Source organism: Bacillus rossius, chromosome 1, assembly GCF_032445375.1.
Source record: "Bacillus rossius redtenbacheri isolate Brsri chromosome 1, Brsri_v3, whole genome shotgun sequence".
Lineage (NCBI taxonomy): Eukaryota > Metazoa > Arthropoda > Insecta > Phasmatodea > Bacillidae > Bacillus > Bacillus rossius.
The window spans coordinates 105,304,803-105,331,167 of NC_086330.1; the positions used below are offsets into that span (position 1 = coordinate 105,304,803).

Here is a 26,365-nt window from a genome sequence, read left to right on the forward strand (position 1 = left end):
TTTTACACAGGGGTAAAGTCTTTAGCTTAAAAATTATTTTCATACAATTTTCAACAAATTTTTTGGCCATCAGGCTGTCATGGTGGCCTCCCCAGGGCAACTACATTTGTATCACTTGATCACTATGAACATTGTAGAAAGTGCAAATGCTAGACAACTTAACACACAGAATAATAACCAATATTGCAAAGAATTACACAAGGAACTATTAGCCAACGACACCAGGGTCCATGAAACGGGAAGCCTACGATTCACTCGTCCTTCTGGACATACCCGAATACTCACGTTGGCAAGCCTTCTTTCAACAGACAAGAGAGCCAAACGCCCGATCGTGCATCTTCAGGTTTTTTTTTGTTCATTGTAAATAAATATACAACTCATGATAACTAATGGTCAATTAGGTTAGGTTAGGTTAGCTACATTATAAATACTTCAAAACATTGTGGACAGTTGATTTGGTTAGGATAGCTACATTAAAGATACTGTGAAATCATGTAAACGGTTTCCTAGCCCTGGATAGCCACATATTAAAAAGGTTATTTGCTAAGCAACCATAAAATGATTTTACAGTATTTTTAATGTAACTATAATTACCAAAATAAACCAACCATCCACAATGTTTTAAAGTATTTATAATGTAGCTAACCTATCCTAATCGACCGCAAAATTTAATGCCACACCGGTTTATATAATGAGATAGAATGGAAAAAAAAAAGTGAGCATGAACTTTGGGGAACTTCGGGTTTGGCTCTCTCGTCTGTGAAAAGAAGGCTTGCCAACGTGAGTATTCGGGTAAGTCCAGAAGGACGAGTGTATCGTAGGCTTCCCCCATTAAACCTGGCTATCAAAGTATAAATTATTAACACTATTTGATAACGATGGATGATGGCAGTCCCTTCACAAAGTTCATTGTCGGTAGCCTGCGCCGAAGGTGATGTTCCACATTCCCCTAGTGCTTTATAAGCCTAATAGGTCCCTGCTCCACCCTAACCTTAGTGACTGGCATAAATGTAATGGCTAGCATAATAAATTTTAACCATTGCTTAAGATGACCTAGAAATGTATTACACCCTACTAGATGACTTCCTCAAAGATACAGGGATGAATTCCTTGAAGTTAGGAAAGTGTTTCATAATTCACAATGTGTTACAAATGTACAGGTTTAACTTTCAGCAGAGTCTTTAGCCATTTTAAACAACTCTAAGCGACGTGCTTGCAACTGCCCTTCAATAGCTGTGCTGCGTGCTACTTTTTGTTTTCTTTGTTTCGCTGTGTTGGGCGAGTCAGGTACCACCAACCCTTCTGTCAGGCGGTGATAAACAACTGCTGAATGTCGGTCCTTCACGGCCAAGATGATGCTGGAACAAATGTTACAACATTGAGAATTATTTCAAACTATAGTAAAATGTCCCAATTCTGCACGCTCGAGATGACAGCTCTGACCGATAACACTTTTGCCAGATTATTGAACTTCAATATAGTTTTAATAAAAATTAAAAAAAATAAAAGTTACTGTATTTACTGGCGGAAGGGTCCCCCATGCAAATGGGTTGCATCTATAATTTTTGGCAAAAAAATCTAACATTTCCACAGTAAGTCGCCCTCGGATATATCTGTCTCCAGTTGAGTACAATTGAAGTCTTTAAGGTCTGTGCTTCAGCTTATTGATGTGTAACCAGTTCATTGTCTCTCCCCTTTACATTCTTTATGGCCCCAAGAATACCATTTTTATGTGAATGTTTCCCTTCTATTGTTTTTATTTAACCTCCTTCCTCAATTTTTTTCAGTTCCTTCTTTAAAAACAAGGGCCTTTACAGCCACTTTTTAATGGAATGTTGCAGTAGGAAGCGTGGAGAAATCTCATCCAAAACAATGTTTGGACAAGTTGTGTTACAAAAACCTGTCAAAATAGGCTGGTTTATTTTTAGATTTTCCCCTCTTGCCTAGAGCACCAGCCCGGCGGTAGACAGCCACATCACTTAAAGGCGCAGTTCATATATATTTTAACTAAACAATTCATACTTACTCAAAACATATTTTTTATTAAAAACCAACACATGCTGGTTATTTATGTACATATTCAACCAAACAGTGCAATGTTAATTTTTTTACACATACACAGGTAAATACAGTAGTAAATAATCTCCCACGACAATATGCATGCAATACATAAATATGGGTAATGACAGTACAGCCTCTACAATTAAATATTGTTAGCTGGAAAAAAAAAATTCAAATACTATGCTATTTTCTTCCATTTTTAATGGGATTCATAACATCACACCCCCTGAATTTGAATGTGAGTGGCTGGATTAAAGTATGTTCTAAATAAAAAATGCACACCTTACCAATTTCCTTTAACTCTTAAACGAAATATTTCTAAGATTCAATTTCAAAGCAAGATGTGTGAGAAAAAAAATTACTTGATACCTAAATGCATGCTCAAACATACAATGAAATAAAGGACTGAGATTTAAGGGGAAAACTGTTTAGTACTAGACTCATGGCTTCAGATTTAGCGCAATGTTCATGTCAGTTGGAATGTGCTAGGAATCACACCTGGATCTCTTCATGAGAAGAGAATGATTTTATCACTCAATCACTTTAACAAATACCACGGTAGTGAAGCTGGAATCACAATAGTCCGTCGCCTCCGTCTGTCTGTCCACCAAAAGCTTCGCTACACTAACCTTTAAGGGGATGGACTCGTGGACTGAAAGTATGGTTTGGTTGAGCCAATCAATTGTCACCAGAACACAGGACTGTAGAATTTGTATTTGTTTGTTCAGAAGTTTTTGCGTAACATAGCTGTTTGGTAAAACTTAAGTACAAATAATTAAATACTACTATGAATTTATCCAAGGATATACCTACACAATTCATACAGTAATACAACATAAATAGCAAACAAAATTTATATAATACTCAAGAGAAAAAAACATGAATTATTAGTACAAAATATTTGGGAAAATATTTTTACAGGCGGATGAAGTCGTCGTAAATCTCTTGGCTAGATGCCCGGCAATGACGGATGGACAAAGGCATTTGTGATTCCAGCTTGACGACAGAAATTCAGCATCAAACTGCTCTGATTCAAAACTTTTGTTCCCTTTTGTTTCTCTTAAACAGCATACAACCTGGAGATGGTATTAAAGTTATGACAAGTCAAATTTTTTTGTTTGTTTGTTTGGAGGCTAACTCCTCTAAGAAAGCATGAAGTATTGGTAGTAAATGCTTATCCACTACATAAGTTGTAATATTAAATTTTATTCTACTGCTCAAAGAGGAAATTTGTAATAATTCTCCAGATATTTTTAATTGGCCCATAACCTCAAGATACAGTGGACCAGAATGTTTCTCTGTGTAAACACTGCAAGATTGTTACAGAATACAGGAGCACAGAGGGAGAATTCTCCATGATTGCATCTAACAAACTCCTAAGCAGCATCCTCCGGTATAAGTCAACATTACATCATTCTAGTAAAATCATGTCTTGTGTATGTGCATTTTTTCCCTCTGTCTTTCTCTCCTTCATTCACACACACACACACACACACATACATTCACACACACAACATGCAAACACAGAGACACGCAAAAACACACACAGTTTAGACTTACAAATGCAATGCAACACACCTTTTTGGCCCTTCTCCCTTGCACAGAACATCCTGAACTTTGTCGATCCACTGTGGAGAGATGCTGGCTGTGCTGGATACTGGGATGTATATATCCACTGGAGATGTGCGTGTTCTTCTAGCTGTCAAGTACATCATCTCCAGCTCTTGGCTGTAGAAGTACTTTACGTCCCATAAGACATGCACTGTAACACACACAAATCATTCTACCATCCTACATACTCGTGAAGAAGAAAAATAAGAATACTCTAAGAGAATAACTACGTAAATAGTTTGTAGTGGGATGTTGAACGAGTACTACTATAGTCCCATCTTGAGTAACCAAAAAAACTGAGATTTTCTTTCTGGTATCTTTTGAACATCTTTGTAGACATACTTAGTATTGGTGTATGTTTTTTTCTGCAAAAGTTAAAACTAGTATTATATGAATTATTTTTTGACATTTTTAAAGTGATTTAAAAATTATTTTTAAAAATGGCTAGCACCAAACTATGCTCGTGATTTTCAGTTAACTGAAAAGTAACTACCTACATACTTAATAAAAACATTAAAAAATTATGCCAAAGTTTCCAAAACAAAATCATGTCAAAATAGTTGAATTTTTATCAATTTACAGAAAACTGTTAAGTTTCAGGCAAGACTCTGCCCAGGTAAGGTATTGTTTTGAACGTTCTGCACTAAAACCACCTTAACCTTCTACACTATAGTACTCTCAAAATACAAAGACATCACATCTTATGTCCAAGATTCAAAAAGTTCTTCCATGGAGAATTTTACTAATAGCCCATTGAAAAGTTACATTTGGGGTTGCGTTTTTTAGAGGACGCAATTTTATTTTTTTGATGTGTAGGGGGGGTCAGTGTAAACCTAAAACCAAGTTTGTGGGGTAGCCACCCTTATCCCATGGCCGCCATCTTGAAAACAGAGGTTGAAATGGTTTTTACGATATATCTCTTAAACTATTTATTTGATAAAAAAAATTTAACATTTTTTGTTGCAAATTAAATTCTCTACAACTTTGGTCCAGTAACTTTTTGTCGTAGAACTATAAATAAAAAAGTTATAAGCGAAAATCTTCAGAAATTTGAGAAAAAATTTATATTTTTCGATATAACTTTTTTTTTATTATTTTACGAAAAAATGATATCTGACCATTTTTGTAGATCGTTTTTTGAGGAACAACTTTTATTCGCAGCATTTTTTCATTAAGTCAATAGCTAAGGTTTTACAGCGCTCCGAAGTGAGTACTATTTTTCAGTACTCTTAAATATACCTATATTATACGTGTGTACTAATAATATGTCATCAGTTATTGTATTATTTTTTATTTTTTTATTTTGTTATTATAACTTTTTTAATTACAAATTTTGCAATATTATTAATAATTAATTATTGACTCTTTTCCCCACCACCCACGAGGTAGAGTCTAGAGGCGCGTTTTTTTTACGTGGTATCCCCAATAAGCATAATCCACGGTGATTTTCTAAATTAGAACTACTCCGTCCTCAGTCGTTTCGATGGACCAGGCTGCGGCTCAGCATCTGATCGGCTTTCTGAATTAAATACCAGTGGGAGAACTGGAGAAGGAAGGGGTGTTAATGTCGGCGGTTCATCATCAAAGTCATTTTCATTTATTAATTCTGAGAGTTCCATTAAGATGCTGCAAGTCTCTCCAGAACAATGGAAGCACACTGCAGAACATTTCAGCCCTGCTTTTCGACATCCACACATCGCTCCACAGTTTCCTTTGCATTTGCAAAAGATCAATTTTAGAAGCTCAGGGGGTGCTGGAGGTTTAGAGTTCTGCACTGGCATCAATAATTTTCCACATTTTTTCCAGCCCCAGTCTTCAGGATCATTATAATTACCAAGCCACGACTGGACCTGATGGTAGACTCGGAAAGTATGAAAGCGAGCTGTGTCTTGTGTTGGAGGAAGTGAAGATAAGTTAAATGTACTTTTTGTCACTGCCTTGGCGAATTGTTTGTATCTTAGCCTGTCAAGAGAATTATCATCTTTATTACCACCGTATAAAGAGATAAAAAAACGTTCACCAATTACAGTGAGCAAAGCAGGGTCAACTCTCTTGTTGAGAAACAAAGCCGTTCCACTTGCAAACTCTAAATGTTTTTCCAGGTTTTTCACAAATTTCATTTTACCGATATTGTAAGGAGCTGAAGTTGTGTCACATCCGGAAAAAGCATGAAGAAACAGCAAGTTATTCGCAATGACATTTCCGTACATAAAACCTGATGCACAATATAATTGTTTTGCTGTTCGTCCTTTTGACGGTTTTAAAAAAAATACATTTGCTTGTTCTCTGCCAAGTGCTGTGAGCAATATCAGTATGTCAATATCTTCAGCTTCAATAGTAACAGTATTAAATAATGGAGATGCAGCAAGAGCAGTGCGAACGATAAGAGCGTCTGCATCTGATTCTGCTTGGTCAACAGTGAAACCCATTTCCGAGAATACAGTTTTAAGAAGTATAATAAAGTTAGATTTGTTCTTCTCATTACCAAGAAATTTCTCTTGTGATAATGTCGGTATGGTGTTCTTGTCAAATTTTACTTCTGTCGACTGGTGTTTTTTTTGTGCGGCGCAAACGTTCCCAAGACTTTGTTCCTGCGACATCAGGGTCGTCTGAGTAACCGTCAAACACAATGCTTGCAGAGAGCCCGAAGTGTTCTTGTACATATTTGACGTATTTTATAGTTATATCCTTGGTCACTTCGGTATTTTCTACCTGAACAGTATTCTCGGTAACGGCCATCAGATTTAAAATTATTTTAAAAATCAATAATTGTTAAATCCTGTTATGGAGTGAAAAAGAGTCAATAATTAATGATTAATAGTATTGCAAAATTTGTAATTAAAAAAGTTATATTAACAAAATAAAAAAAAACAATAACTGATGACATATTATTAGTACACACGTATAATATAGGTATAGTTAAGAGTACTGAAAAATAGTACTCACTTCGGAACGCTGTAAAACCTTAGCTATTGACTTAATGAAAAAATGATGCGAATAAAAGTTGTTCCTCAAAAAACGATCTACAAAAATGGTCAGATATCATTTTTTCGTAAAATGATAAAAAAAAAAGTTATATCGAAAAATATAAATTTTTTTCTCAAATTTCTGAAGATTTTCGCTTATAACTTTTTTATTTATAGTTCTACGACAAAAAGTTACTGGACCAAAGTTGTAGAGAATTTAATTTGCAACAAAAAATGTTAACAAATTTTTTTTATCAAATAAATAGTTCAAGAGATATATCGTAAAAACCATTTCAAACCCTATTTTCAAGATGGCGGCCGTGGGACAAGGGTGGCGACCCCACAAACTTGGTTTTAGCTTTACACTGACCCCCCTACACATCAAAAAAATAAAATTGCGTCCTCTAAAAAACGCAAGGTAAGGCCTAAAAAATGTAACATTTCAATGGACTATAAAGGTAAAAAAAAAAAATAGTGGGATAATTTCTCAATTATTTTCAATAGAAATACATAAAAATAAACTCTTAATGCATGAATTAATAGTTTACTATTGACAAACTTTTATCATGCTACACAACTGTAAAAATACACAACACAACATAAAAATATTTGTTTCTTTTTTACATAACTGATCCTCATAGAGGCCCATGGTGAGCAGATTTCAGGTGGCACACACTTAACAGCAAAGTATCAACTCGGTTGATGCAGGTGTGTACCGCAAGTGTGCAAATATGCTAAAGCGAACTACCTGAACCCACCTGCTACCCCTGACTCCGATAACCACCTGTGAAAAACCCCGCCCCTCCCCGAGATGACACAAATAATGCAAGAGTAGAAAGAACAAATACCTAGTCACTGAGAGTAGTGTGGTTATGCAAGTTTTGTGAGGTAGCAATATCTCTTGTATTTCAAATATCTTCTTGTTGAATTTCCACTGCACTAAACCTTTATTCTCACGTGATGCAAGTAGTTTCCTTAGCAGAATAAGTGTAAACAAACACATGTAACTTGTACAAAACCAAATGAAAAACTATCTGAACAAGGCCGTTGAGAGTAACTAAGGGCCAAGGGAAAATTTTGTCTGGCCCCTTCCCAATAGGCCTACTTCATGTACAAATCTCAAACATTAAATAAAAAAAAAAAAAAATTTACAAACGTTCCCATGACCATAATTGTTTAAGTGATCTGAGTGTATTGTATAACTTCTAAGGTTTCTAATGGATTTTATTAGTAGTAGGCTTTAATTTTTGTCCTATCAGGGTAAACACACATTTAAAAAATTATAAAACACTTATACTTCTACCTAGGTGGTTCAAAATTATGTGTTACCTATTCTTGCTTCAATGATTTTCACAACAAAGCGTGAAAAAGTTTTTGCTAACCATGATTTGAGATACAAAATTAATGCACTATATATAACCACACAAAATTCCATGTACGAGTATACAAACCTGGGATAATAATCTCTTCACTAAAGGTAAACTAAAAATAATTTAATCTTATGTCTGTCAAAAAGGATTTAGGGCCCAGCCTGACTGGAAACACATTCGGAGTGCAGAGCTTCAGAAGAAACCATGCAATTTAAAAACCGCCATAGATATCCAAGTTGTGTCTGCTAACAAAAAGCACATAATAATATGATGAGGGCAGATGAGTATTGCTTTTAAACTGAATTTTTATAAGAGTGAAATTGGCTAAAACATGTGTTTTCAGGATAATATTTAGGCAAGAAACATCTGGTACAGATTCTTCAATGCACTCAAAGGAATTGCATTACATCTCTTTTTCTTCATTTGTCCACCATATATTAATATAAATAACGCACAAATTTCATAGTTGCCTTAGGCACAACTAAAAGAATGCGCACCAGATCTGAGCCTTTCCCTTAGAGGCGATACCACACTCGAAGCACCAGCAAGGGTCTCAATTATCTTCCCACCTTGCACTAACACAAATAAACCCCTAAATAAGCAGATCCCTAACTGACAAAATTTATATTTTTGACATGTACTAAAGATCTCTACTTCACTCTCTCTCACCTTCACACAGTTCCATGTACACATGCAATGCAATTGTAGCAGAAAGCTGGTGCTTGCAACCCAGACTCAACATATCTTCTAGCTGCAACAAACATTGCAAATATGTAAGTACAGTATAAAATGTCATTTCAGCAGAGTATGTACAGGCAATTTGGTAAATATGTAGTGTACGGATTATCGTCAAATATTTTTTTAAAAATCTGAAATAACTTTCATTATATGCTCTTTTACGTCCTCTTTTCATTACAGCCTGCGGAGATAAGAAATTCTAAATACTTTAGGAGATATCGAATTTTTTAATTTTCATATTTGGGCGATATTTGTTAAAAAAAAATTTTAATTCCGAAAATACTTTTATTCTGTGCTCTTTAACTTCCTCTTTTCATTAAACCCGGCGGAGATAAGAAATTCTAAATACTTTAGGAGATATCTAATTTTTTTAATTTTCATCCTGTGCACTCATGCTGCATTCAACATGGTTGCTTGTTTACGAGTATGATTTTTTTTTTCGTGACGTAGGTGAACGACTACATCATTTTCTACTAATGGCAAAGGAATTGTACCCGCCTCTAACTTAGGTGAGTTTTTAACGTTTCAAATTTTTATGTTTTATTTGTTGCGCAAGTAATAAGTAAAAAGAAAATTACATGAGTTCCTACTGTTCATCCTTTGTCCCGGTTTGTTAGGTCAGGTCAGCTACATTATAAATACTTTAAAACTAAACAACCATTAAAATTAATTTTATTATTTTTAATGTCCGTTCAGTTTCAAAGTATGGTAAATATGTAGAGTCGCTGTATATGCGAAAAAAAAAATGCTAAAAATCTGAAAATACTTTTATTCTATGCTCTTTCACTTCCTCTTTTCAAATCAACCGGCGGAGCAATTCTGGTTTACGAGCATCTATTATGTTTCTTATTGGACAATTTTGTCACGTGACAGTTCCGTGATTGGCCAGTATTCAAATGAACCAATACGTGATTATTATATTTATTTATTTATTTATGTTCCGTCGGAGGTATCGCGACGTAGATGAACGACTACATCATTTTCTTCTAATGGCAAAGGAAATGTACCCGCCTCCAACTTAGGTGGGTTTTTAACGTTTCTAATTTTAAAGTCTTATTTTTTATTTGGATATTGTTGCGCAAGTAATAAGTAACAAAAAAAATTTACGTGAGTTAATGTTCATCATTTGTCCGGGTTTGTTAGGTCAGGTCAGTTACATTATAAATACTTTAAAACTTAAGAACCATTGAAATTAAATCATATTATTTTTAATGTACACTTAGTTTGAAAGTATTCATAATGTAACTGACCTGACCTAATCGACCATTTTAGTTCCTACTGTTCATCCTTTGTCCCGGTTTGTTTGGTCAGGTCAGTTACATTATAAATATTTTAAACCTAAACGGCCATTAAAATTAATTCACATTATTTTTTATGTCCGCTTAGTTTGAAAGTATTAATAATGTAACTGACCTGACCTAATCGACCATTTTATTTATTACACATTCACGAACACACTGCAAAATAACAAAAATTGCACCGGTCGAATGGTTGTACAGGTGTTGTATTGCAAAATTAAAAAATTCGATATCTCCTAAAGTATTTGGAATTTCTTATCTCCGCCAGTTTTAATAAAAAGAGGAAGTGAAAGAGCATACAATAAAAGTAATTTCAGATTTTTATAATTTTTTTTTTCGCCAATACCGCTACTCTACAAGTTCAAAATTAAAAAACTTGATATCTACTAAAGTATTTGGAATTTATTATCTCCGCCTGTTGATTTGAAAAAGAGGAAGTGAAAGAGCATAGAATAAAAGTATTTTCTGATTTTTAGCATTTTTTTTCCGCATATACCGCTACTCTACATATTTACTGTAAAATTAATTGATATTATTTTTAATTTATATTTATTTTGAAGTATTTATAATGTAACTAACCTTACCTAATGGAAAATTTCTGTTATTTAGGCATTCATGCACACACGGTAAATATAAAATTACGGCGGTCGAATGATTACATAGGTCTTGTATTGCAAAATAAGAACGGCGATATCTCCAAAAGTAATTGGAATTTCTTATCTCCGCAGGCTGTAATGAAAAGAGGACGCAAAAGAGCATATAATGAAAGTTATTTCAGATTTTTAAAAAAATTTTTGACGATAATCCGTACCCTACATATTTACCCTTTGATTTTAATCAATAAACAACATGAGTTCTCTGATAAGTTCACTTTGCTACACAAAATGGAATACATACTTGCTCTTTTCAGGCAGGGGTAAAAATGTAGTTGGGCGGTATTTGCGAAAAAAAATGTTAAAAATTCGAAAATACTTTTATTCTATGCTCTTTAACTTCCTCTTTTCATTAAAAGTGGCGGAGGTAAGAAATTCCAAATACTTTAGGAGATATCGAATTTTTTAATTTCATCATATGTAGTTGAGCGGTATTTGCGTAAAAAAAATGTTAAAAATCCGAAAATACCTTTATTAGATGCTCTTCAACTTCCTCTTTTCATTGAAAGTGGCTGAGATAAGAAATTCCAAATACTTTAGGAGATATTGAATTTTTTTATTTCATCACAATTATATCAGTGCATTCATGTGGAATTCATCATTGTTTCTTGTTTACGAGTATCTATTTTTTTATTGGATAATGATGTCACATGATTGTTCGTGATAGGCCAGAATTCAAATGAACCAATACGTAATTATTTAGTTCATTTATTGTTCAAACGGTGTTTAATTACCGCCTCCAACTTAGGCAAGTTTTTAACGTTTCTAATTTTAAAGTCTTATTTGTTATTGTAGCGCATGTAATAAGTAACAAAAAAAAATGTACGTGAGTTGTTACTGTTCATCCTTTGTCCCGGTTTGTTAGGTCAGGTCAGTTACATTATAAATACTTTAAAACTAAAGAACCATTGAAATTAATTCATATTATTTTTATTGTACACTTAGTTTCAAAGTATTTATAATGTAACTGACCTGACCTAATCGACCATTTTAATTAATTAGGCATTCAAAACACACGGCAATAAGAAAAATTGTGTCGGTCGATTGATTACACAGGTCTTGTATAGCAAAATAAGAACGGCGATATCTCCTAAAGTATTTGGAATTTCTTATCTCCGCCGCTTTTAATGAAAAGAGGAAGTTGAAGAGCATCTAATAAAGGTATTTTCGGATTTTTAACATTTTTTTTCGCAAATACCGCTCAACTACATATTTATCCAGGCAGGCCCCAAACAAACAAAAGCCCGAGCCATTTGTGTATGCTAAGACAACTACCTAAATATATTTTTTAAGACTTGCCAACCAAATCTGAGGAACAATGTTTTAACTCAACAAGCAGAGATCAATATGACGACGGCAATGTGAAAAGTCCATAATACATATTCATAATATAGTTTGCACATAACTACACAAAAACTCCTCAATCACGTCACGAGTCGATATTTTAAAGAATCACTTAAATACATATTGATACTAAAAGGATTCAATACAACCTACCACATCCATTATGATTTTTAAAGATATGATAAATTATAGCAATATTTCAAATGTTCAATCAAAACAGTAAAAACGAGGTAGCTAAATTAACCTAAAAACTTGTGTCGCAAATAATTTGTTTGAAAATATATGCACCCCGCCACATGTAAAAAAACCGTGAAGCCAAAGATCACTCCTCTTTCCCTCCATTTCAGCGATCTTGACTTTCATAGAATAAAGAGTAGTGACAACTGTGCCGCCTCTTCGGCTTCATTCGGGAATTCACGCCGCTGCACGTGAGTGTGACAGTGCATGAACGACACAACAACCACAACAATTTTTTGTGCACTCATACTTTCAGTTACCGTGTTCAAATAAACTGCCTTTATTGAAAAAAAATATCACGTAGTTACGTATGATGCAATTAAAGATGTATTTTATTACAATAAAAATTTAAAATTTAAAACAATTTACATGAATCGGTATAAATAGTTTGTACTTACTATCTAACCACATTATGTGTTATTACTGCTGTGAAACAAAGAATGGGGACGACATAAAATTTAAATTCTTAAATCACAAATTACAAAATGACCAATTTGAACACGGACAGACATTGGCCCCACCATTAGTTGCATTGCTTAAATAATTATTAGGTTAAATAACGACGAGACAATGATTAAAGTTAATGAACTGCCAAAAACTGCCCCTTTAATATAAAATAAGCATTGCACATAAAATAGATACATACACAATTGTTGGTGAGTTCTTACTTGAATGGTTAATAGTTAACTCAGGAATAGTGTCATGGTGACGACAGTTGTCGTGCCCTCCTAGATGTAGAGGCCGTACCTGTCCACCGACGTGGGTCTAAGGGAGGTATGTTCCCCTAGTGCACCGTCAGCAGGGGCGTAGCCAGGGGGGGTTTTAGGGGTTCAACCCCCCCCCCCTCTCTTAGCACCAAATCTTTAATTAATTTTTTATTCATCACTCAAACAAATTTCATATTAAAATTAATAAAATTTTTACCATTACAATATTTAAATTTAAGTACCGAAAACTGCTAAAATAGCACTATTTTACACCTTAAAATCAAAATTTTCCCGGGGGGGAGGACACCCGGACCCAATGCTCTAATACGGGGTGGGGGGAGGGGCATGCTTCTTAACAACCCCCATACACAAATTCTGGCTACGCCACTGACCGTCAGTGAAGTGTATACGATCAGGGACGCACCCGCGTGCGCCCTGGCACATCCGCAGACAATAATGTGTTTGTAAATATTTATACTTTCTACCTGATAATTGTAGTGTCATCATGTACCTTTTAATTAATCACGAGCATCCACGTTGTATATAATTTGTAACATAACAGAACTCTCAATTCCTAAATTGTGTCTAAAATTGTACAAATACTTAACTTGACATTTAATTCTTAACTAATTAATTAATTTGTGTTTACATTTTGTCATTTAACTTTCAATTACTTGTAATGTCGTTTTCTTAAATAATTATGTAACTTCTTTCAAGTACTATGCTTAGGAAATGTAAACAGCAACCTGGCCCGCCGCGAGACGAGTCTCTCCCACGCCGGCCTATTTCCCCTTCCCCTCCTCCGCGGCCCGTGACCTCCGGCGCGCAGACGGGCGGAGGAGGTAATGGCTAGCCAGACTCGGAGCCGAGCAGACGTGTGCTCGCTCCACTCCACTCGAGACGCGCATAGCACGGCATCGTTGTTCGCTACCAGTATAATTCGTTACGGGACTGCCTCCGCAGTCGTGCCGAGCCGTGTCAACATTAGTTTGCACTGCTAAACTTTCTTAGCCAGTCATTTCGTCACAGAACTATCTCCGCAGACGTAACAGGCCGCGTATGCGCTACTTTGCACTGCTGAACTTTCTTAGCCTGTACGTTTCGTCACAGAACTATCTCCGCAGACGTAACAGGCCGCATGTGCGCTACTTTGCACATCTTAACTTTCTTAACCAGTACATTTCGTCACGGGACTGCATCCGCGGTCACATCAAGTCGCGTTTTGTTGTCAAGAGTGTATTTCCGGGAGTCCGGGTCGCGGCGGGGGAGAACGCTCGTCCTGCAACGTGTCGGCCAGGCTGTGATAGGGCTTTTCAACAGAATAAAGGAGCTCGTGAAAACGGACAGCAACATCTTCTCCTTGCTACCATCTACCTTTCCTTCTACCTATGCAAATTTTCCCTCCTGGTCCCATGTTTCACGGTCCCGGCCACGTTGGCCTGAACTCCACTCTCTCTCCGACTAGAGCTACGTGGGCAAATCAGGGCGAGTCTCAGGACAATTCGCAACAGGGACTTAGGGACCGCAGGCCGAGGGACGTCAATGGGTTAATGCCTCGTAGTGTAGACCCTTTTTTAACCGCTTTCATGAAAAAGTAAATATTTTGAAAAAGTTGAAAATCCCATGTTCTCAAGAATAGAATGCTTGAAATGCGAGAGAAGACTGTAGGTACCTAAACAATAAAATTAAGAAGTCCATAACTAAAATAAATCAAGCTATTATACCTAAAACGTTCCTGTTTTAATGTTTATAGTGCATGTCTTACAATATATCTCAGTAATAGTGTTAAAATACCACACCCACTTTAATTTTTAAAAAAAGGTGAATAAGCATTATTAAAATTTAAAAAAAAACACGCAATACACACTCACCGAGTTATCACGCATATTTTTTGAAGTTCCAGATATTGTTTAGATGCCACCGTCGGTGCTCCCTCTGAGAGCACAGGCCGTTATGTATCGTCAACACCTGAATTACGGCATGTATAACGAACACGCCCTCGCGTGATGGCAAAAGGTTTTTTAAAATTTTCCTTTTATTTACATCATGTTTTCTCCTAACTACTCAAATAGAAACTGTAAATAAATTAAAAATTATATTAAGGCAAAAGAGCACTGAGTGCTGGAGTGTCCTGTTGTAAATATCAAATCTGTACAGTGCAAAATATGTATTAATAAAAAGCTTCAAACTGTAACTGTGATGAGCAGTGTAGGAAGTGCAGTGCATCGAACGGCACGACGCTAGTCACGGCCGGCTGTGTTGTACATATATTACAATCTGAGAAAAGTAAATCACATGCGCAGGATTGTTGACTTGTCGGACTAATTTCGTATAGTTCATGTCTGCTATTTGACTGAACCATCCATGTACCATCTTCACACGTAACATTTTCTGAAGATAACAACAATGAATTATTGTGTATTTTTCTTAGAAGTGAAAGTTTGCTGGTGATTTAACCTTTGTTGAGATAAATAAGATGGTCATAGAGTTTACCCCTCACAAATCTCGTGATGCAATGTATTGCTACATCAAGTCTTTTCTGTTTTTTTCTTCCCATGAAAATGTGTTTTATCACTCCATGCATTCGCTCCAGGTGCATGTTGGTATTGAGGCCAGCGTGAAGACGATAACAATAGGTCCAACTTGCAACAGATTCTCTGTACTCGTTTTCAAAGTAAAGGCCAAATTCTTTAGTTTCTGGGTCACTATGTAAGTCTATCAAAGCCTGTTGAAACATAGAAGAAAAGCAAGGGCGTAGGAACCTGGGGGGACAGGGGGGACGTGTCCCCCTGAACTTTTTGGTTGGAGGGGATTGTCCCCCCCCCCTAACTTTCTAGACCATGATATTTTTATTATATAATATTATTCTGCCCAACTTTATTTGTAATTTCTTCACTCATCAAATTTTATCTTAAGGAAACAATAATAATTTTAACATCGATGTATCCAATGGTTGGATACAAAAACTGCTTTAAAAGCGCTATTTTGCACTTTTAAAATCAAAATTTTCCTGTGGAGTACCCCTGTCTTAGTAAGAGGGGAATGGGTTTACATGACATCAAAATCATTATTTGTCCCCCCCAACTTTATGAACACAGCTACGCCAATGAGAAAAAACATTCTTATCTCGCTCTTCGAGTAGTGTTCGGAGGAGCTTGTATGTTGTTACGTACGCTGGGCTGCAGGTAAACACTCAATAAATTAATGAGTAAAAATTAAGACCTTGGAAGCGTCAGCCCAGAAAACAAACAAACGACAGCGTTGCCCAGACATCGTACAAAGAAATTTACTTATAACCTACTAGGAAATCTAGGAAGCTATGTGGATCGAGGATGAATAATAATGAAATAACAAGACTGGTGGTTTGATTTATAAACTGCCCTTTTACTAAAATAATTTACTTAGTTTTTTCTTTTATCTTTAACTTTTAAGTACACATGTATTAAAAATATTAATTACAAAAAGGAGGGAGCCCCGGGACAACAAAATACATATAAAAGTAAAACAATCATATCTCTTGAACTTGACCCTGGTTTTAAGTGAGCTCGCAAGCACAAAAGAAAGAAACAATTTCATTTTGTTTTTAATTTTCTTTTCAAATGAATTTAATTAAATCCTGTGTCCTGGCACCGGAGGTTTCGGTAGATTAAAGTCCAGAAGAAATCATTTTATGTAGAAACTTGTATCTCGACCAGAGAGGGGAGAAAACTTCTGACTGCATGAGCCCAATCACGGACTGCTAATTTGGCAGTGAAGTTCCATTCTAATTTGGGGTCTTGAAGCTAATCTTGCACATTATTCTTGCGCCCTGCCTGTAACCAAAGTCCCAAATTCCTTAGACTGGTTAACAGGCGGCTAAGTCTGGGCAAGACTATGCCCAGGCAAAGGCAAAAATGTGGGGGGGGGGGAGATATGACGACCACTTACCCAAAAAAGCAGGGTGAAGTCATGTATGCTGGCTCCAGGAGCAGAGAAGGCAGCTCCCGGCGCGGAAGTTCGCGGTAGTCATGACGAGAGAAGAAGAAATAATTTAGATTAAAAAAACTATTACGGGCAGCCAAATTTAAAAATAAGAAGATTGAGGCCTCTATGTCTTGACGTTGGTGACTACATGACGTAGTGTCGAGTCTTGGAAGAACAACAGAGATTGACTCTCGCGAATCGCGACGCGTGGTCCGCACAGCCCAGACGCTGCCTGCCGAATCTTCGAAAAATGGCGTAGGTGCGCCTAATTAAAGGAAGTAACTGCCCCCATCCAAAGAAGGGGTGGTGATTGCACGAAGGTGTCAGGAGATACCCGAAGGGGCGGAGCAGACTGCAAAACGCTCGCCGCGCTCTCACGCGAGTCGCAGGCGAACTAAGATCACAATCGCACTGCGACTGCTGCCAAGGTCGATTGTGACAAGATGTATCTTGTGGGAGGGATGAGTAGTGCGATCTGCCGGCCAAAATGAGAACCTACCTGGAAGGTCACAGAAACGTCCGCTAGAGTGCTCTGGGCGCACTTGCCACCGGCGGACAGAGCGAGGTTAAGGATTTTTCTCGCCGCTAGGCTTCGCTGAGGGCTCTGTTTGACAAGGGCGAATGTCCTTGGAGAGACCATGTACCCTCGCCCGGGTTCACTGGGGGTCGATGCTCTGGGTTGAAGTTCTCGTGAAGTCACAGGTGGGTGATGAGGGAAGGGGGGTCTAAACTTGCTAAGTCGCCTGGGAAAGGCGTCGTGTGGACCGTCCCGAGGCGTCGCCGAGGACTGTAACATGGTCATGGACGTGCTGGCAAACAGCTTATCCATGCTTGCCTCCGAGAAATGAAAGTTGCTAGCGGTGGGCTTGGGGTAGCGTTTGCTAGCACGAAATGTCATACTGTTACAGGAAGAAAACGTGATGCAAACCGCTGCCGAGATGCTGCGATCACCAAATGTCAACAAAGGTATCTGATTGGGCCTGCGAACAAGTGCAGGTGCACTGGGTTGCACAAGATTACTTCGGAGTGTACAGTAATGGAAACAAAATTAAATGAAATTAAAAATGCAATCTTATTTTTGTTGTATCCTACAAAAATTAAAAATTAAATTTAAAATCGTACATTTGTGCCTGAAAGTAGCACTGAAACGGCACAATGTTTCAGCTTGCTTCTCGGGGCTTCTTACTTTACAAAGGTTCTTTCGCCAAGCTTTATCGACATGCCACATACAAAATAAGCGAAATCTAGGTGGCTTCATTACTTTCATCCATGCATTGTAAAAGGATTCTGCCATATTTGACATGAATACGCTTGGTTCGAGTGAGATAAAAATTTTGATATTAATATTGAAATAAATATTTCAATTATATGTACATCGCTTCTATTCGAAAACATGAATGTGCACGGAAAACCTTGTAGCATGTCATCCAGTACCAAAACTGTTGTCAGTTCGAATCCGTACGAATTCAAACCATGTGTGCTGTCAAAGCATATACAATTTCTCCCGTACTTCTTGAGCAGCTCCTGTTGCACTTCGTTCATAATTATAAGAACAAAATCATTCTCTTGTAACTGAGTATGTCTCTCTAAAAACAAACTACGTTACCTACAGCCTCCATCTCGTGAATCCACGATTCATCACTCGTGCAGTCGTTGTTGTGACACACAGCTTCGGTTTTCAGATTATACTGCTGTTCTATGTTGAAGAGATCTTTCCTCGTTAAAAGGTGTTCTATTTGGTCGTGGGTAATAGAATCTCTAATTTCATTGAGTATAATGTCAAATGGAATCTTCATAGCAATATTACTTGCGATGTCACGTCTTTCAGGTTCGGAGAGCCTCAAGCGACCTAAGTCGGACTGGTGGCCAACATGTGTTTTACAAAATAGAGCTGTTACTTTATTTGAAGGATTGAATGTAACGTCAATTTTTGCAGGACAGTGACCATTTATTTTATTAGTTCCCAGAATTTTCTCGTGTCTCTTGTCTTTACTTTCCGACCTAAATTAACCATCACGATAGCACACAAACGTCATCTTTGTGGAACCATCTGTTTTACATGTGTATTTTGATCGCCATGTAACAAACTCGCAAGCCTCATCTTTCTCTGTTTTCCTCTTCCAAGCATAAAAATCCCGTTCATTTGAAAATTCAAATGATTCTTTTGCAACAGAAATATCATGCTGCCTAGTATAGTGCTGTACAATGCCATCTTTCGTTGTAAACCTGTCAGGACAAAGTGGGCATTTTACACGAAAATTTACATCTGGCTTCAAATGCTTTGCTTCGATATGACGTTTAAGGGAAAATTTATGATCACTTTTATAATCGCAAACATCACAATAAAATGCATGATGCGAATCGGAATGTACTGATTTTATGTGATGTGTCAGCATTCTGTTGTGACTAAACGTCTCACTGCAACTATCACACTAGAACTCATTCATCACGAAAAACTCATCAGATAACTGGCCATAAACATTAAAACTACTGTTCGTTTCACAATAACAATTCAAGAAACACTGACCTTGCAATTCCTACATAAAGCACACAATATTTTGCGACCGTCTCTTAGCAGTGCGTATGTAATGAATGTTCCACATGAGAATAATATTGTTGAAAACCAGCCAGCACACTAACATTCCCACCTTTTACTTTCACCATACCCCTTTCTTGGCATGGGTCTGGTCAGCTATGCTGACTCCCCCACCCCCTTTAACATGACCTTTTTTTTCCGCCGAGGTTAATCCTGCCCATCCTTCTGCGCCGTCTTTTTTGCCTTTTTTTTTAGTCAGGAGTGTCGGGTGTGCCGAGCATACCCCGAAGCTAGCCGACGATGCGGCACAGTTGTCAGCGGCTAGACACAAGAGTGATCGTGCATGTTTGGTTATTTTTTTTATCTCTTTGTTTTACTAATATGAACACGTCCAGAGGCACAATTCTGGAGACTTTCGGAAAAATTTCGCTAGCGGAAAGATTCGTTAGTTTCTTTTTGATAGAAAATTAAATGTTATAACAGCTATCGGAATTAACATTGTCGGGTTGACGAAAAGTAATTATGGAAGTGTTGCAATGCTGCTTTTTGGTTTTGAAGTCACTGGTAGAAAGCCAATCACATAGAGGGAAGGATCATTTTTATTGAAAGTGTATTAATCATAGAGGTAATAATGTGACATAACAACCTCTGCGACAGATGAGCATCTTTGGTTGAAAGCCAACTTTTATGGACAATTGCTTGGCAATTATTTCGGGGATAAATTTTTAACTGTTTGGAGTATGGACTTCTTAGAAACATACCGTGTATTTATCAAACAATCTTTTAACAAAAACTTTTCTATTATTATTTATTTAATAATACTTGTGTATGTTTTTATTAGTGTTTTGCCATCACCCTACCTCTGATTAAGGCCCGGGAGGTACCTGATGGGCTCTACGGGCGTCGTGGTTCTGCTGATGTCCGGGGAGCGCCAGGCTAGTGCGATACTAGGCTGTTGATGGTGGGTCGTGGGTACTCTGCCCCCGCGTGCCCCGCCAGGTACGCGGCTTGAAACCTATCCTGAGTTGCGGCGCTCGGCCGTGTGGAGGACGGAAGGATGCAGAATAACGGTAGACGACACCGTTTATATTAAACAGTGTTCAATTCACGTACTTTCCGGTGGTACGCGTGGGTACCTTGTACGCCCTACACATATACTACATGGTACAAAGTCGCTACATAAACCGCGCTAATGTGCTGTGCGGCACCAATGCTGTATTACATTTACACTTTAAAACAAAACACAAAACTACAACAACCCTTGGATTTTACCGCGGCAGTCTCACGAGAACGTGATCAATGTTTGCTGGAAACGGCCAGCGCCGAGAGTTAACGAGTCTGGGAGGGCTCGACGAGCGTGACCCTAAATTAACTGTAACATTTACGTGACGTTGGAGCCGGCAAGCGTATGCGCAGCGAATTAACTAAAAAACACTGTGGCTGGAGTCGGCCAGTACCGTAAGTGGCGTAATCCGCGACGCGGTGCGGAATCACTAAAAAGACAGTCGGGATAGACCCGGTTCCGCGGAATACATGCCGAGTCGACGTGAGCAGCAGCGAATTAGAAGGTTACGTGATTACATTACTTACAGAAGGAGCAATCGGTGAGCACAAAGGTGAAGGCTACTCACGAATGAACACGTCTTGACCCGGCGTGGAGTGGTTCGAGACTGCTGAACATGGCCGCCTCGCAAGGGGGGGGGGGAACTTTCACTTCCCTTGTGAGAAGGCGCCAAAAACTTATATTATATTAATTGGTTGAATTATAACAAAAACATATTCCAGGAGCTTAAATAAAATCTAGCCTCTGGTAATTGGGTGCTTAAGGCTTAACAGCTGTTTTGTATTATTTAATGATTTGAAATGTCGCACCAAGTTGGCGACTGACAATAAAGTGACAAATTGTCTCTGTGTAAATAGCTTAGTTTGGATTTCTCCTAACCTGACTTGATCAGATTCACGGGCACTGTAATAAAGGCCAGTGGTCGCGGCGACTGGTAATGAGGTTCGTTGCCCACTCCGTGCATGCGGTGCTCGCACGGATTACCTACGACGCACTTGCTTAATGCTTATGAATAATTACTATTGTTCTAGTGTCTCATTCATTGATTGTTTTATGAAATCGAGTCCCCGGGGTCTCGTGTCCTGAAGTTTATTCGAGTTTATTGGGGTCGCCTGGGGTGCTTGTTTGACTCATTCCGGCTGGGCTAAGGGTGCGCTCCGAAAACGGGATCCGGTACTGGCGGTGTGGAGCACGGGCTTAGAGGCCATGGTTGGTACGACATCAGTATATTGTTTTCAACGGAATTTTCTTAATGGTAGGAATGTTGGTTATGGTTGCATGAAAGGGAAAGATCAAAAGGATAAACTTCATAATCACAATCAATTGTAATTGAGCGAATTTATATATAAATTGTCTCATTTTTAGTACATTTCAATCCCAGAATATATGTACATTTAACGAATAAATATGTATATGAATAGCCTATATAAGCCTACGACTTGAGTTCTGATAAAATCATGACATATTTTTGCAATATTAAGTATGAAAAACTGATTTTGTATACAGAAACTATGTAATAGTACTTATTGCCAAATACTATATATATATATATATATAAAATATATATATAAAATTCTCGTGTCACAGTGTTAGTTCTCAACTCCTCCGAAACGGCTTGACCGATTTTTATCAAATTTTGTATGCATATTCAGTAGGTCTGAGAATCGGCTACCATCTATTTTTCATACCCCTAAGTGATAAGGGTTGTCCACCCCAAACATTTTTTTTTTAATTTTTGGACGAAATTTTTTATTTTTTTTTATAATGTCGCATTAAAAAATACATACAACCCTAAATTTTCACCCTTCTATCACCAACCCCTAATTTTTAATAGAATTTTATATTTTTCAACCCCGGTCGATATTTAAACAATTAACACTTGATCAACCTTCCCCGCCTACAGCGAGCTCATTACCTGGATTAACACATAAACCACATATTAATATGAAATTCCATCCCTAAGGGAGTGAAAAAGTGATAATTTCATTTTATAACAGAAAAAATCATAGGTCATAGATATACAAATAGTGAGTGAGTGTCATTTCTTTATGTCTGCCACACGATCATACACATAGTAAGGTCTGGCAAATTAATATTTTTCTCCTTGGTGAGACCAGCCCGCTTAGTGGAGCTCGCAGCGGCTAGCAAAATAAAGGCGCTCATAACAGTTTTCTTCTTAACTTCGTCAATAGATAGAGTTAGTTGCATTGAATTTTAAACGCACCATCGTTTCATGCGTTTGTCATGTCTTTAATTTTCGTTTGTTTGTGCCGTATGAATTCCTATACCATTCATCCAATTGCGATGAAATTATGGTGAGTTGTTATGCGCATGCCCGTGAAGTTTTCTTAGACGGTATAACTATTTTGCAATAGTTTGAGCACAAATCGTTTCAAAAAATGTGTTTATTTCATATTATATAGCGGCACTTCGACTGTTTTTGTTGTATAAGTGCGCACGCATGACACAATTAATTTAAATATAAATGAGAGTCATAGATAGAGTGATATACATAGAGTGAGATAGAGAGAGACAGAGAGATAAGTTGAGATAGAGCTAGAGGTATAGAGAATAAAATGGGTTAGATAAAGAGATATATAGATGTATAGAGCTATATAGATTTATATATAGAAGAGATAGACATAGTGTGAGATATACATGTAAATATGTAGATATAAAGAGATAAATAGCGATAGAGAGATACATAGATATACAAAGATGTAGAGATAAATATATGTTTAGAGAGATGGATAGATGATTTGTATATGTGTAACTACTTCAAACATATTACAAGACAAAACTGAATGATGCATTGCAATGCATGCCGAGCATTAGCTAGATAATGGAATCTTTTCAATATTACTAATCTCTTATTTTTAAGCTTTTTTCTATAGTGATTTATAGAGTCTAGACTACATACAGACCACCAATTTTTTTTTTTTTAGATATATACAGGTAAATAACTGTACACTGGCAGAACGTCTGTCGGGATCTGAAAGTGATATAAATTATTTTGCACACTTGACTTTCAAATTAATAAGATAATTACTAACTACATCTGATTTCGAAAAAGGTCCCCTTCATCCTGTGTTCACCCCGGGCAACGTCGGGTACTGCAGCTAGAAATTCCCTAGAAATAATTTATATGGCAATAACTGATTTTGTATACAGAAACTAAATAGTACTTATCGCCAAATACTATATATATGTATGTATATATATATATATATATATATATATATATATATATATATATATATATATATATATATATATATATATATATATATATATATAAATTTTCTACACAGAAAAAATTCCATACATTTAAGGTACAGTAGATAAAATGTTTAATAATAAAAATTGTTAATATAAAACTTACAACTGACAATGCCAATCACAGAAACAAATGTAATATAAAAGTCTTTAAATTGTAGTGCATTTACAAGCTATTTCTCATCACGAACACAAAGATTAAACTGGCACTCGTCTTGCGATTTTTAAATACAGTAAATTGGACATATTTATATAAGTTATGTTTTTGTTTCCTATAGGAATATATATTATTAAATTTCAACCAAATAATCTGATGGAAATTTAGGGAAACAGTGGAAAAATGGGCCATAATTTTCTTAAAATAAACGCATGTAATCTGAAATATTAGAACTTAAACAATGGCCGACATACATAAGTACAAGAGAAACAAAATATTGAAGCGAATAAAGGTATTGACAATAATCGATATATCCAAAGAGGTTGTTCTTATAAGTACATTTTCCAACACTCTCCCTTAATTATACGAACAAATAATTAAATAAAGATGCAAACTTATATATATATATATATATATATATATATATAATCTAATTCAAAAAAATTTCAGACATAAATTGTCCATACAAAACTTCAACTTTTTATAAGTTAGAGCCTTCGTTAAATAATCGGCAACCATCTCCTCCATAGGCAGATACTTCACTTCCACTTCTTTCTTCGCCACGGCGTCCCGGAAAAGATGATAACTAACATCTATTTGTTTCATTTGTCTATGTGAGACTGAATCTACCGCAAGCTTTCCTGCTCCTTTGTTGTCATTGAAAATGGTAATTGGTTGGTGAAATTCTTCCAATTAGGAGTACAGCTTCTTCAAATATAAAGCTTCCTTCATCGTCTCGGACAATGCAAGGTATTCTGCCTCTGTTGACGAAGCAGCCACTGTCCTCTGTTTTCTGGATTCCCAGGATACTACTCCACCAGCCAGAGTAAAGATAAATCCGGTGTATGATTTCCTATCGTTCTCCTCACCAGCCCAGTCTGCATCTGCATAGCCAATTAATTTAGAATTATTTTTTCTATACACCAAACATAAATCTTTTGATCCTTTTAAGTACCGTACCTTAGTACGAGTTTTGCAGCGTTCCAGTGCTGTTGACCATATTTTGTGTTATATTGACTCAACCTACTGACGGTATGACAAATATCTGGTCTAGTCAACATTGCTAAATACATTAATGATCCAATCAACTGTTGGTAGGGCTTGCCTGGTTTTTCATTCATTATTCTAATTTAGCTGCTAGTTCATATGGAGTGCTAACAGGTTTGCAGGCTTCCATACCAAATCTTTTAATTAGTACCTCATCAAATTTAATCTTCCTGGTACAAGTATATCTCATGTTTCCATTTTCTTCTTATGCGAATCTCCAGACATCTTTTAGCTTCTCCGAGATCTTTCAATTTATATTCTTGGCTTAGCGAATATTCTAAGTTGATTCACTTCTTCTAAATCTTTGAAGAATATGAAAAAATCATCAACGTATCGGGCAACAATCACTATTTTTCCACTTTATTTCTTGTAATATATATACAACTATCATAAGTAGGCTTCTTATAATTTAATCTCAACATAGATTCATCAATCTTCTTATACCATGACCTAGAGGCTTGTTTTAAGCCGTAAATCGATTTTTTTAAATTTACAGAGAAAAAATTCTTTACCTTTAACTTCAAAGTTTTGCAGTTAAGACATATAAACTTCTTCATCTAAGTCGCCATACAAGAATGCTGTTTTTATGTCAACATGATGAATCTCCTATCCCTTTTCTGCTGAGAGTGCAAATAGTAATCTTAGTGAACAATGCCTAAGAACAGGGGCAAATGTTTCTGAATAATTAACACCTAACTGCTAGAAACAAACTTTTGCCACTAATCTGGTTTTATATTTTTTTCTGCTTCCATCTGGTCCTGTTTTCTTTGTAAAGACCCATTTGCAAGGAATTACCTTTTGTACTTTGGGTAAATCTACTGTTTCCCAAGTATCATCTTCCATCAATGAATTGTATTCATTTTCCATGGAGTCCAGCCATTTATTTTCCTCAGATGAAGTATTCACTTCTTCAACACTTTTGGAATATTATTCATTTATAATCAAAGCACTGTATTCGCTGTCATGAAAATAATTTGGTGGTCGTCTCTCCCTTGCCAGATATCTTCTCCTCCTCCTCACAGCCTCTTCTGGTTTTTCAAAGTCGAGAAATTCGTCAGAACTTTCTTGATTATCGGCGTCTTCATTTCAGTCCTCATCTTCAGATATTTCCTAAATCTTCATCTTCAGAAACAATCTCATTTCTAAATATGGGAACCTCGCTTCTATCGTTATGATTTTCATTATTCTTCGACATGGTTACGCCAGGGCCGGTGCAAGTTAAATTAGTGCCCTAGGCGAAAAACCATAATGCCCCCCCCCCCCCCCCAGCGGACACACCAAAAAACATTTTCCTTGCCTCAAAATACATCATGTAAGCCTAAGATTTTGTCAACAAAC

General features: G+C 36.7%; 1 protein-coding gene across 1 annotated transcript; it reads right to left on the reverse strand.

The window, feature by feature from the left end:
• On the reverse strand, nucleotides 1-12,398 carry LOC134541436 (tRNA-splicing endonuclease subunit Sen15-like). The gene is made up of 4 exons (XM_063384894.1): nucleotides 12,195-12,398; nucleotides 8,678-8,759; nucleotides 3,640-3,823; nucleotides 1-1,358 (listed from the first exon to the last, which is right to left on the reverse strand). The coding sequence occupies exons 1-4, from the start codon at nucleotides 12,201-12,203 to the stop codon at nucleotides 1,163-1,165; spliced, it is 471 nt and encodes a 156-aa protein (XP_063240964.1). The 5' UTR covers nucleotides 12,204-12,398; the 3' UTR covers nucleotides 1-1,162.
• Nucleotides 12,399-26,365: the final 13,967 nt, after the last annotated feature.